Raw genomic sequence first — 13,319 nt, forward strand, 5'->3', positions numbered from 1 at the left:
CACACACACACGTGTATGCACTGTAAGCTAATATCCCACTAAACCATAAGCTATATTTACAGAAAAACATAATATAATCTATCTTGAGCAGAACGGAGACTTACCAGAACCGCCAACAACATGAAGGAATGTATGTGCAACTGAGAAACTGCACAGTCAACACAACACACACATGCATCGCACACAGCCACACACACAGCCGACATAGTGACCCTGATTCCGTGTTTGTGCAGCTACAGAGTCAGCATGCAACGTCTCTCAGTCAAGCCTGGGAAACACATCAGAGTGAATGCGTCTTCTGTTTGGACTCCCAACGTGTCTCACAGATGGCTAGTGAAGTCGACACGCACATAGTCTGCACATGCAAACACGCTGCTAGGAACCACAGAAAAACACTCGTTTTTCATTGTTTTGGCGCTGAAACAAACGTATGGTCGGTGCTCACGAGGCCTTGCGTGTGCGTGGAACAATGAGTTCTTGTCTCCATGCACAGGGGTTGGGGGTTCCACTCTTGTTCTTCAGTGAAAGCTTCAGTTGTTCAGACGGAGGGAGATCTCTGATGAGGGGACGTATAGCTGGGGGAGACGACGTGAAGAGTCTGAGGCCTGTGGGGGTTGAGCCAAGGGATGGGACGATATGAAGATTTCATATCTCGATTATTGTGACAAAATAAATCACGATTTACGATATTATCGCGATAATCAAAATCTATTATCCTGGGGCGGAACATTTGCCAAAAAATAGCCGATCTATTTTTTGGCAAAGACATTTGATAGAGTGAAAAAAAGACTTTATCAAGTACGTATATTATAAGTACCTTTCACCAATTATAGAGGTTTTAAGTGGTACCGGATATGCAGCTCTGCAAATAAAAGGTGAATTGATCCCAATGCATGACGGAGGACGATATATTGCGATAAATTAAATCTCCGCGATACGATTAACATGAGTTAATATCGTTTATCGTCCCATCCCTAGTTGAGCCTAGTCAACTCCTCTGGAATATTGTTGCTGTCCGACGGAATCCTTGTATATCCCAAACCTGTGTTTCAATGGAATTATGGAATTATTATCTAGTCATAAGCTACACTACTGTTGTGTGACACTGTCTACCATAAAGTATAAAAAAACAAGGAAATATGGAGATACAAGGTTTCTGTCCAACAACAACTTCCTGTTCTTTTCTGATGGACAGCTTGAAGGCCGAGAGGAAGACAAGGAGAGAGATAGAGAGAGAGAGAGAGCCCTGTGGAATTTAATCCCTGGCCGGCAATTACATACCTGGGTTCAAGTGGACGTGTTCTCAATCACTGCTTTGTCTGTGGGCTCTTTGGAGGGTTGTGATTCGATGGACGATGGCATTGTTTCTGCAACAATAAACTCCTCCTCTTTTCATTTCAAATGTTAAGGAAAACTAAATAATGTGTCAAATTTCAAGAGACACGAAAAGGTATGTTTAGAGGTTTGGAGGTGAAACACAATTTGGCCTTGTGTTTGGTTTAACCAGCGGTAAGCCAGGCGCTCAAGGCCAGCACGCAAAGAAACTGCTTACAACTGTCACTCATATTCTCTCGCTCTCTCTCTTTCTCACTCTCATTGTCTCTCTCACTCACTCAAGTGAATACTGTACACACATGCACGTAAGACCGCGCACAGAGACTCAAACACAGGCACACCGCTCGCACAGACTCCGCTGACTCTGAGCTGTCAGGCATGTGAAGAGAGGGAACAAGCATGTGGGCATTGAGGAGGGGACATTTGCTGCCCACTTCTACACACATCTAGGTGACATATCCCTCACCTGCTTGAGTGGTTTATGTGACTGCTATGATGAGTTTACAGCTACTGTTCCACCTCACACTCACACTAACACCACCCTCACACTGGGTGTTTGCCCACACACACTTAGGGCAAACATTCTGTATAATGGATGGTCTTCATACAAAGACAGGAAGTTGTCATAGCGGGCTAGTGTGAAATCTGGAGATGTGTTGCTGATACTTCAATGGTCCCGAAAGGTTGCTGGGGTTTTGACTTTGGAAGAGCTGATCTCCAGTTATGAGAGTGCAATGCTGTGAGAAACGTGTGATTTCCAGTCAGTAGGTCAGGGCAGGTTGTGTAAAGCACAGCTGTCTTTAAATGACCCTTTCTGTTAGGTGTTTGCTGTTCACAGCTTCCCTGGGGATAAACTAGCACTGATTTCATACTTTTTTGGGGGGCACCCCAAAAGATTTAACCTCTTGAACCCTAGCATCCCTATATACTGGGGGAGGAACATTAGCAGAAAATAGCAGATCTGCAAGCTGAGCAGCTCACAACGCATCACATTTCAATGAGTTCAAAGCTTGCCTTGTAGTAGATTGGCAATTTTTGGCGAATAGATTTAGTGCAGACTGCAGAGCAAAAAGAGCAGACCAAGTCCCTGGTCAACTAAGTATTCGTTTAGTATAAAGGGATTAAGGGGTTAAACAACACAACACAGCAAAAACCCCTATGTCAACTTCCTGCACCTCTTGGCATCCACCCCCCACCTCCGCTTTTACAGCCCTTTGTGTCAGCTCCTATGTGGGGAGGGAAAGGTTAACAAAGCCCATGGAAATCCTGGCTCCTTTTTTGTTTTTAGTCATTCAAGATGCTGATTTGATTGATGAAGCATGAAGCAAGTCGTTTGGTCACATGTCTACCTACCATCACATATGGGCCACAAGCTAAGTTTAATAACTGTAGTCCATTTAAACATATTCTTACGTGACACTGTCACCACTGCAGCTCATCAGCTATCAATCCCCGACCACCACCTGTGTATCCTCCTGGATTACTGTAATATTTAGACCCACTGATGTGGGTTCATATGTAAATTGTCATGTTCCTTATCGGTGTATCTTTTGGCTCTACTCTATGGGGGGTTGGGGAGCCCAGAGTTCAGTCTGTGTCATGCTTGAGCAGAATTGTTGGGGAGCATGTAATAGGCCTACAGAACTAGACATCATCACAAAAAAATAGTTTACACCTTGACGAGTGAGTCTTGACTCAGCTGGAGTTAAAAACTGAACTATGGTCTTCATCACACTGCACTGATAACCTGACAGGCGGGAGGACATCGTGTGATGTGTCACATACACATGTATGATTGTATAGGAATGACGGACACCTCCCAACAACCACCATGTGCTTCTCTCGTTCACACATGCCCAGATTGCTGCTGTGTACGCTACAGTATGTGGTGTGTCTGCACTGCAGAGCAATGAATGGGAACCATGGAGGGAGCAATTTGACTCCCCCCTAGGCTCTTGCTTGACACATGCACACACACACACACACACACACACACACACACACACACACACACACACACACACACACACACACACACACACACACACAGCATTGCCATTTGCCACGTGCCAGTGTGTGCGCGGCTGTGCCCTGGCACTGCCAAGTGAGGCTCATGGGCTCTTGTGTGAAGTGGGATTATATTAAAACGTCCCTGATGGAAACACTTTCCTCCACTGCCAGCAACACCACCAGAGGGAAGGATGGATGAATGGGAAGAGAGAGTGAAGGATGGGGCAGTGCAAGATTGCGTGCGCGCGTGTGTGTGTGTGTGCGTGCGTGTGTGTGTGTGTGTGAGAGAGAGAGAGAGAGAGAGAGAGAGAGAGAGATAGCGAGAGAGAGTGGTTAAGGTGGTTAAGGCAATGATGGACTAGGTGAGGGATGAATGGGAACACGCTGGGGAGAGGCAGCGCGAGGAGAGCATGAGGGAGTGAGGCAGACAGAGAAGGAGTGAGGCAGACACAGAAGGAGTGAGACAGACAGAGAAGGAGTGAGGCAGACAGAGAAGGAGTGAGGCAGACAGAGAAGGAGTGAGACAGACAGAGAAGGAGTGAGGCAGACAGAGAAGGAGTGAGGCAGACAGAGAAGGAGTGAGGCAGACAGAGAAGGAGTGAGGCAGACAGAGAAGGAGTGAGACAGACAGAGAAGGAGTGAGGCAGACAGAGAAGGAGTGAGGCAGACAGAGAAGGAGTGAGGCAGACACAGAAGGAGTGAGACAGACAGAGAAGAGGCGGACAGAGAAGGAGTGAGGCGGACAGAGAAGAAGTGAGGCAGACAGAGAGAGAAGGAGTGAGGCAGACAGAGGGATGGGATGCAGCAGAGATGGCTGAGACTGGGGGATAATGACCAGAAGGAGGTGAGAGAGGAAGGGAAGATAGGTGGGCACACAGGGTTAAATGAAGAAGGGAACATTTTTCAAAGGGAAGGGGTAAAGTGGAAAGAGACGGATGATAGGAGAAAGAGGTGTGGATGGGAAGGGATTGAGGTTTCGCCCTGAAAACCAAGGCCATCAGCCATCTCCTCCTTCTCATCGGCTTCCCTAAAGCTCTCTGCCTCTTCCAACACCCCCCCCCCCCCCCTTCTACCTCTGCTTCAGTCTGAGGGCAACCCAAAAGCAGAGCAAACTAGAATGCTATTTGGCCCTAAACAGAGAATACACCGTGGCAGAATACCTGAGCAAGGTGACCGACCCAAATCAAAGAAAAATCTTGACTAGGTACAGACTCACACACACACACACACACACACACACACACACACACACACACACACACACATACACACACACACACACACACACACACACACACACACACACACACACACACACACTCATTCTTTGAAGGGGCTTTTCCGATTGGTTGCTCGCCTGGTGCAGAATGTAGATACTTCATCAAGTTATGAATGCTTTGTCTTTTGCTCTCTCTCTCTCTGTGTGTGTGTGTGTGTGTGTGTGTGTGTGTGTGTGTGTGTGTGTGTGTGTGTGTGTGTGTGTGTGTGTGTGTGCGTGCGTGCGTGCGTGCGTGCGTGCGTGTGTGCGTGTGAGAGAGAGGGAGAGATGGATTAGGTGTGATTACATGTGTGAGGAGTACGTGTATCTTATGTATCTCAGTGCTTGTTTACAAGCAGTCAGCACATACAGTATGAGACCCTTTTGGGTTGAGTGTGAGTGAGACTGTGAAAGTGCTGCCAAGGCATGCTTGGCAATGGATCTATGGATTCCGGATTGGGAGCAGCAGGCCAAAGGGATACTGGATACACTTTTCACACTGGAACCTCATTACATTGGTATTGTCACAGATTTAGTATATGATGCATGACCATATGAATCAGAGACTAGGAGGCTATAGCTGGTGTGAGACTTCACTGGAGCCCTCCTTCGTGTTTCACTGGAGCCAGAGCTCCACCTGCTGGTCAAAGTTGGCATTGTCATGATCGCTGCTAGGGATTTGCTGCCTGATACTGGGCCTTTCACACTATTTCCCAAGGTTCCTGCTGAATCGGGAGGTCATTACAACAAACCTCTCACTGATACTAGTATTTATAGACTTGTCACATCATTATGGGTGGCAAAATATGTGCAGTTGTGCAATGCATGTCCTCGCCCCAAGGCGAAGGTAGATAGATATATTCTGGGTCATTTGGAGACTCAGGCACTTGCCCTTTAAGTGAATAGGAAATCTGTTGTCCTCAGACAGGGATATTTATATATATAAGAAATAAAGAAAATAAATCAGAAATATAAAAGAAATGTCTACTAAACCGTAACCTTTTCCTCTCCTCTACAGGCCCAAAAGAATGAGAGGGAGTCGATCAGGCAGAAGCTGGCACTGGGCAGTTTCTTTGACGATGGGCCAGGCATCTATACCAGCTGCAGTAAGAGTGGCAAGCCCAGCCTGTCCTCACGGTAAGACCCCTAACATGTCTTCAGTCACTTGTTGCTCAACATGGGCTCCTTTGGGGGATTCCAGGGGGTCTCCAGCCAATTGATTAATATTGAGGAACCGTGTAGATTGCGATAAAAGTCCTGTCAAATGGGGGTCTGAGGCCTTGTGCTTATCAATCTGGGCATCCTTGAAAATAAACTGGTTCAGAATAACTGTCTTACATTACATCAGCAGTCACCACTCTCTCACTTTCACTCCGTAGTGTGTGGTTAGTTACTATGCACGTCTCAGTGTTCCTGTTTGGCCTGCGGGGTTTTGGAGAAGCACAGCGCTGCTGGTTGGGTATCATTCAAAGCTTTGTTTTATTAACCACTGTGTGACACACTTTCAGTAGATAATGTGAATAAGAGAAAGGGGAAACCTACACTGCCAAATGATGAGAGTCGTCATTGATGAGACTTTATGCCCCAGGCCTCAACCCTTTTTACTCTAGTGGGTTCAGTACCTGAGGAGGGTGATGTCACATCAGAGAAAGGGAAGAACACCTAGAGAGAGAGAGAGAGAGAGAGAGAGAGAGAGAGAGAGAGAGAGAGAGAGGCAATAAACACACAGCTCGATTGCTCTCCTACATACTAGTGTATTTGACTAGAAGCTTGGTACGGGACAAAACATACACAATTACAATTCCTGTGAATGATCCAATAGAGAGAGAGAGTCAGAGAGAGAGTCAGAGAGAGAGACAGAGAGAGAGAGAGAGAGAGAGAGAGAGAGAGAGAGAGAGAGAGAGAGAGAGAGGAAATGAATATACTACTCATCCAGTTTGATTTGTTTTCACTTCCCCCAACAACATACATTCATAAACAGCCCTCCTACATACAGTGCGAGTCCCCTTGACTGGAAGGAGCGTTGGTTAGGGACAGAAACACACTCACAATTCCTGTGATCCAAAACGTGTACATTTCCCGTTATCTTAGCCAGAATACGATGATTGATCCCACGTTCATCACCAGGGGAAAATAGAGTCAGATGATAACAATGCTCTAGAAGTAGAGTGATTATCTTCTGGTAAAAAAAAAGGTTAGTCATTAACCAAGGATTTTTCCACTTGTTATCAAATGAAGTGAAATTACAGTAGCAGCTCCCCCAACACTGTACTGTAGCTACTGTACTAGTTACATGGAGTTCTTTGATGAGCCCTCTGCCCACAAAACCCATTGATCACACAGGTCTGATTCAATTTGGAGTGATTGGATCGGTGCTGCGTGATCGATCATCTCTCTTTGTAATTACTGCATTAAATAAGCAGATTATTGATCCATGCTGAGCTGGATCCGCATCTTGCGGAGTTCTGCTCCTCCGAGGCCCAAGCTTTCATCCCAGAGCGATTGGATCAGACCTAGCAGAGGATCCTCCTGGATCCATCCATATTGAAGGCAGGAGGGAGGGGTGATGGTTGGAATCACAAGCCCTCGTTAAATCTGCCTCAAGACAGCACTGTACTCTGGACTGGAGGATGCTAGAGTTCATGGCAGAACTCTAAAGGTGGCCTTACACTAGCAGATTATTGGGGCCTTTAACGACCCTCCCAAGAATCGGGAGGACTGCGACTAGATCGGGGGCGAATCTATAAATATCATCTAGTGTGAGAAGATTGGTTCAAAGATCCAATCTTAACCCTGCCGAGGTGCTTGCAGGACGGTCGGAGCCACCCCGACTATTTTCAAAAAATGTTGATATTTATATGGCTCGCTACTGATATGGAACAGCACATCGGGCGAGCGAGAGAAAGACAGCCGCTGACCCCGCTGTTCGGACTGTTGTTGCCGACAGCCTGCTGATCTGACGAGACGGGTTTTAAAACACTTTCGCTCGCACGTTTACTTCTTCTGCTTCCACATACTATTATTTATATATATATATATATATATATATATATATATATAGTGTGTGTGTGTGTATATATATATATATATATATATATATATATATATATATATATATATATATATATATATATATACACTATAGATTATATTTTTTTTAATTAGGAAATGAAAATCGAGTTGTGAGCCATAAAAGTGTGCCTTTGGCGTCGTCAATAATTGTTTGAAGGCACAAAAGCCAAATGCCAGGGTAGCAAGGCCTTCAAATGAAACAATGATTTTAAGTTCACTGAACTAATGAATTGAGTTCAGGATTTTTATTTTTAACACAGTTTAATTGTCAGTGAAATTCATGAATAAAAAGCTGTTTAGTTAGCAAAATAATGTATTGGTACAGTATTTACAAATTATCACTATTTATTAAGACTGAATAAAACATTCATACACTCAGCCATGGACTAATCAGAGTAACTGGACTCTGGACTTTAAAGATGGATGGGGAGACAGGGGGAGTTAAGAATTAAGATCTCAGATCTCAAGCTCAAAAAAAGACACTGGTGGTGTCTAAAACCCATATCGACAGGAAAGAGCAGTGGAGAAGACAGTGAAATATTCAAGGCCACTGTGGCCTCAGGGCACATACTTTTTGTTTCAGGTTCAAACTGATGGGCCATGGTGGCCGTGACCTTCATGGCCTCCATGAAATTACTTCCCTGCTATATACAGTACTGTTTGTTTGACATATATTATATACATACAACTCACACACAATTACATATACTATGTACAATGTAAATGATAATACTGAACTTTTGCTGTGGCAAAGATAAGTCAGTGACTGGTACTTCTGTTTCAATGCACAGGATTAGATCTGCATAATTTCATGTACATCATGAAATCCTCAGTGTTAATCTAACTCTGAGAGTGTAAGAATGGAACCAAATGGACCATTGCATTCATACACTACACTGGACTTATATGCTGTCATTTGTATTATGAGTGTTTATATGTATATCACTGCCATCTATGGCCCTGATCCTAGTCTAATAGTCTATTACTAAAGAAACAGATATTGGTGACCTGATTTGACTCTATCCCAGGGGTTCTCAAACCCTTTTAGGCTGTGACCCCCAAAATAAACATATATGAACTGGGGACCCCCACGCTGACAAGCACTTGGAATTGTAGGTATTACAATTAATGTGACTCGGTTCTACAGATGAGATAAATATTGTGAAAATAGAAGATCTACATGCTCACTTGCAACGCGAGGCGGTTTGGTAGTTTGGTATTAAAACAGTATTGAAAGCCCTGACTTAAATTGTCACTTTATAAATGTGCAGATACCATGTATAAACTTATACTGTGTGTTGGTTTGTTTACCATTGAGTGAGAAAAGAAATGACATTAAGCTAATCATCTGGGGACCCCACAAAATAATTTGGGGACCCCAAGTTTGAGAACCACTGCTCTATCCCATGCTATCTCCATGACATCTCTTTCTCTTTTCCCTCTGTCTGTCTGTCTGTCCGTCCCTAGGCTGCAAAGTGGGATGAACCTACAGATCTGTTTTGTCAATGACAGTGGCAGCGACAAGGACAGCGATGCAGATGACAGCAAGACAGAGACCAGTCTGGACACCCCACTGTCCCCCATGGTACATCCTTACCCGCTGACACGCACACGCACACGTACACACACACACACACACACACACACACACACACACACACACACACACACACACACACACACACACACACACAGAGATAGAGAGGTTTGTTGTGCGTTAGTGATAGCTGTCAATTAGTGAGTGTGTGAATCTCCTTTGGTGTGTTCTCTCTCTTTTTCTGGTCTGTTAACCAATCCAGTAGCTGCAAATGAGAGGTGAATTCAAACCCATGGCTACGGATGACTGGCCACATTAACCCTCCTGTCAACCTGAGACATGCTTAACACAGAGAGAGAGACAGAGAGACAGAGAGAGAGATAGGAACCTTCGTTCTCTATGTTAAGGTTATTCTCCATACAGTGCCACATCCCTGTCAGTGAAGATCTGTATTCTATTTTAAAATTGGCTAACTGGAGGCTAATGGTAGGCCGGCCGGAGGACCAAGTCTTCACGCTCATGTCACTTTGACTCAGCCATAACCATATAAGGAGTGCAGCAGCTACACCCAAATATGGAGTGTGTTATGTAACCTCAATGTATGTGTCGTCGCCATGGCATCAGGCTCAAACAAGCACGGCCACAACATATCGTTTGGGTAAAGCGCCAGCTGCCATGTGTGTGTAATTAGCGGGTAGCGGATAGTGCCAAGGCATAGCTCAGGGCAGGGCCCCGCGCGCCCAAATACCAATGGCACGTTGATGCTAATCCCCTGCCTTTGTTGTTTTTTGACCTCCACCCCCACCACCACCACCACCGCCATGTCCCATTATCCAACTCCTTCTCCTCTCTCCATCTATCCCATGCAGTCCAAGCAGAGTTCGTCCTACTCGGACAGGGACACCACAGAGGAGGAGGAGGAGTCCCTGGAGGACATGGACTTCGTGAGTCGACAGAAGAAGCTGCAGATGGAGGCCAAGTTGGCTCTGGCCATGGCCAAACCCATGGCCAAGATGCAGGTGGAGGTGGAGAAGCAGAACCGCAAGAAGTCCCCTGTGGCCGACCTGGTCAGTATGACACAGATATATTAACCCCCAAAGCAGACACCCTAACCTCTATACTACCTCTATATAAGCCCCTTTTCCACTGGCCCAACACCACACCACACCACACCACTCCACTCCACTCCACTCCACTCCACTCCACACCACACCGGCACTTTTTACAGACGGATGAAAGGGCAGAGGCTCAAGCCCCCTTTGATGTCTATGTGTGCACAATGCATAATGTGATGATGTGCCCACTTCCTTGGCTCCTTTCCTCCTCTCTACCTCTGCACCCGTTAGTAGGCATGAGATGTCGGAGTTCATCATTATTTCATCCATTTTTATCTGCTTCACTGCCCATTCAACAGCACAAACAACACACACGCACGCACGCACGCACGCACGCACACACACACACACACACACACACACACACACACACACATTCACACAGTCTTGTACACGCATACACAAAACTGTATTCTCCACCTGGGCTGGCAAGCAGAGAGGTCTTAACTTATTCTGAGCATAGGGGGGCGGCTTGGCTAGCTCCATCTATAATTCATCTGCTGGAAAGCAGCATTGACTTTAGTGTTTAGGGACGAGGCGGTGCCAAGCAGTCCAAGGAGATCAATGTCACACCAGGACAGAACACAAGTGTTCATTAAAGAGTTTTAATTATCATAATTTTTCCATTCAATTAAAACTTTATTCCAAACAACCAGGGGGTCCATAGAGTACATAATTAGACAGAACACACGACATGAAATAAACAAACAAGCAATTAAAGGATTGAAGTAACCACTTCATGGCTACAACATGACAATGAAATAAAGTAGCCGATCTACAGTACAAGCTCATAAATCTTTTGAAGATTTGCTCAAAAAAGAGATGACAGTGGTTAATGTGGTTAAATAGGGTGATGAAACTTTATAGTTTATAACATCAGAGATAGATTTTATTTTCCTTGCCTCCACAAGCATCCTTTTATTCTAGCATTATCAGTTAACATGTTCAGTAACATTTTAAGTACAGTGGACTGTTTGAGCTAAGAGTGGGCCAACAACACACTAAAGCCTCATTTATACCTCCTCACACAATGGAGTTGCTCGCCAAAAATAGCACACTGCGATAGATTCCGTTGTTAGCGTGAAAAGGGGTTATTTTTGCCGAGCAACTATGAACTATAATAGGCTTAAGCCTGTGTGTACTAGAAGCTCTCGTAAGCCTGTATTTACCAAATCAAGCAGTGTGTGTGTGTGTGTGTGTGTGTGTGTGTGTGTGTGTGTGTGTGTGTGTGTGTGTGTGTGTGTGTGTGTGTGTGTGTGTGTGTGTGTGTGTGCCTGCGTGTGTGCAACTGCGCTTGCACATGAATGAATGAAAAAGAGGGAGGGAGAAAGAGAGAGAGGGGAAAAGGAAGCTCAAATACAGGGGAAGAGAGTTTGGTTTCTGGTTTCACGTCAGCTGCCACCTTGCCAAGTCATACCGCAGTTGCAGGGTTTCTTCCTCTTCTTTCGCAAACATGTTTAGAGACATGTATAGAATGATGACTGGACGGCTTGTGTCATACTTGTGACATGGCAATAGTATGATCAATCCACCGCAGAAGTTCCAGCAGAAGGTGGCCCCTTCTAACCGACATCGCCCACCCGACTTCTTCTGTGGCAGAGCACCCCTCGTCTCTGTTTCGTAGTCACACTGAAACTGTGACACATTGACATCAGCAACAATGTGAAAGAAAGAGTGAGAAACCATAGCGGGTAGATTCAGCCGAACAAGCACCCACCCACGCATGTGAACACAGAGCGAGCAGCACAGGCAGAGAGAGAGAGAGAGAGAGAGAGAGAGCACGCACGTTTTCTCTCTGACAGTTTGTCAACATATTATGAGGTGACAGAGCAGGCATGTAAAGAGAAAGGGTTTGTATAACTTTCTCACTTGCATTGCTCTTAAATACATACTCCTGTCCAGATACAGAGAGATAACAGGAACATTTATATAATATATACACAATTAAATACAAGAAAAAACTAATTATATAAGGGCTGATAACCTGTGTTGAGCACCAGGGGTGCAGTATTTTTTGTATTTTCTTCAACGAATCGGGATGCTAAAACATTGCGGTAAAGTGTTTTTCTTCCCTATAAGAGCAACCACTGACATACTTTAGGTTCCCAGATCTTAGGTCCATGACTTGACCGACTTGACCCACCCTGCTTGCAACATTGATCACATGATCAATGTTGCAAGACGGTATGAGTTCTTTCTCAAAATGCCACACCAGCTTTGATCATGTTTTAATGTATAAAATACAATAAATGTATTTATTGTATTTGCACTGCAGTGCTAGTGTTTGCACAATATACAAATTCATCATTGTTATTATACCTAAAATGTGTTGATGTGAAAAATACAGTATATTGTAAATGATGATGTGATAATTGAAGTACTGCTGTTTGAGCTACTCACAATATTTTGACTACTGTAAAATCACGTCATGCATTCAGGCACATGGAGTGGAAATACTGCCCCCTGCTGGAGAGTTTGGACCTCATGTGGTTACAGAGTGTTCATCAAATGAAACCAAGACTGAAGGCAGACATGAGTCTAGAACTGGTGCTCAAGTCTGACTTGAGTCCAGATTATTACATTATGGTGCCCCAGGGGTGTCCAGTCCACCCCTAAAGTGTCCCTCTTCCATTAATACTAATTATTTCACAGATTGAGTGATCGCATAATTTGCTCTATTCCATATGTATTACTGGCATGGGGAAGAATCAATTTTAGAACACTTCTTGGCTGAGCAGCACTACTTGTTGTATAGACAAATATATGGATATATACATTCATAATTGAATCTTAATGTTTAACTATTGTTAACCACACACACTCAGGTGGTGAGTGTGTCAGATATACGGCAACGCATTTTATTCTTAATGTTGTGACTCACCATGACAAGATGACATGAGAAAAGTCCATCTTAAGAGCTAGGGGATTATGGCAGAAAAATACCTGTTTGGAATCGCACTGCTTTGGAATTTAAACAAACATAAGGCCTACT

At 44.6% G+C, this 13,319-nt stretch overlaps 1 protein-coding gene across 1 annotated transcript in view; it reads left to right on the plus strand.

The window, feature by feature from the left end:
- schip1 (schwannomin interacting protein 1) overlaps positions 1-13,319 on the plus strand; it is a 214,766-nt gene that overhangs the window by 195,439 nt on the left and 6,008 nt on the right. The window contains exons 4-6 of the mRNA XM_080731451.1: positions 5,622-5,740; positions 9,143-9,260; positions 10,082-10,279. Coding sequence (XP_080587577.1) covers positions 5,622-5,740; positions 9,143-9,260; positions 10,082-10,279 — 435 coding nt within the window. The remainder of the gene's footprint in view (positions 1-5,621; positions 5,741-9,142; positions 9,261-10,081; positions 10,280-13,319) is intronic.

The sequence above is a fragment of the Nannobrachium achirus genome (genome assembly GCF_963921795.1).
Source record: "Nannobrachium achirus genome assembly, chromosome: 8".
NCBI lineage: Eukaryota > Metazoa > Chordata > Actinopteri > Myctophiformes > Myctophidae > Nannobrachium > Nannobrachium achirus.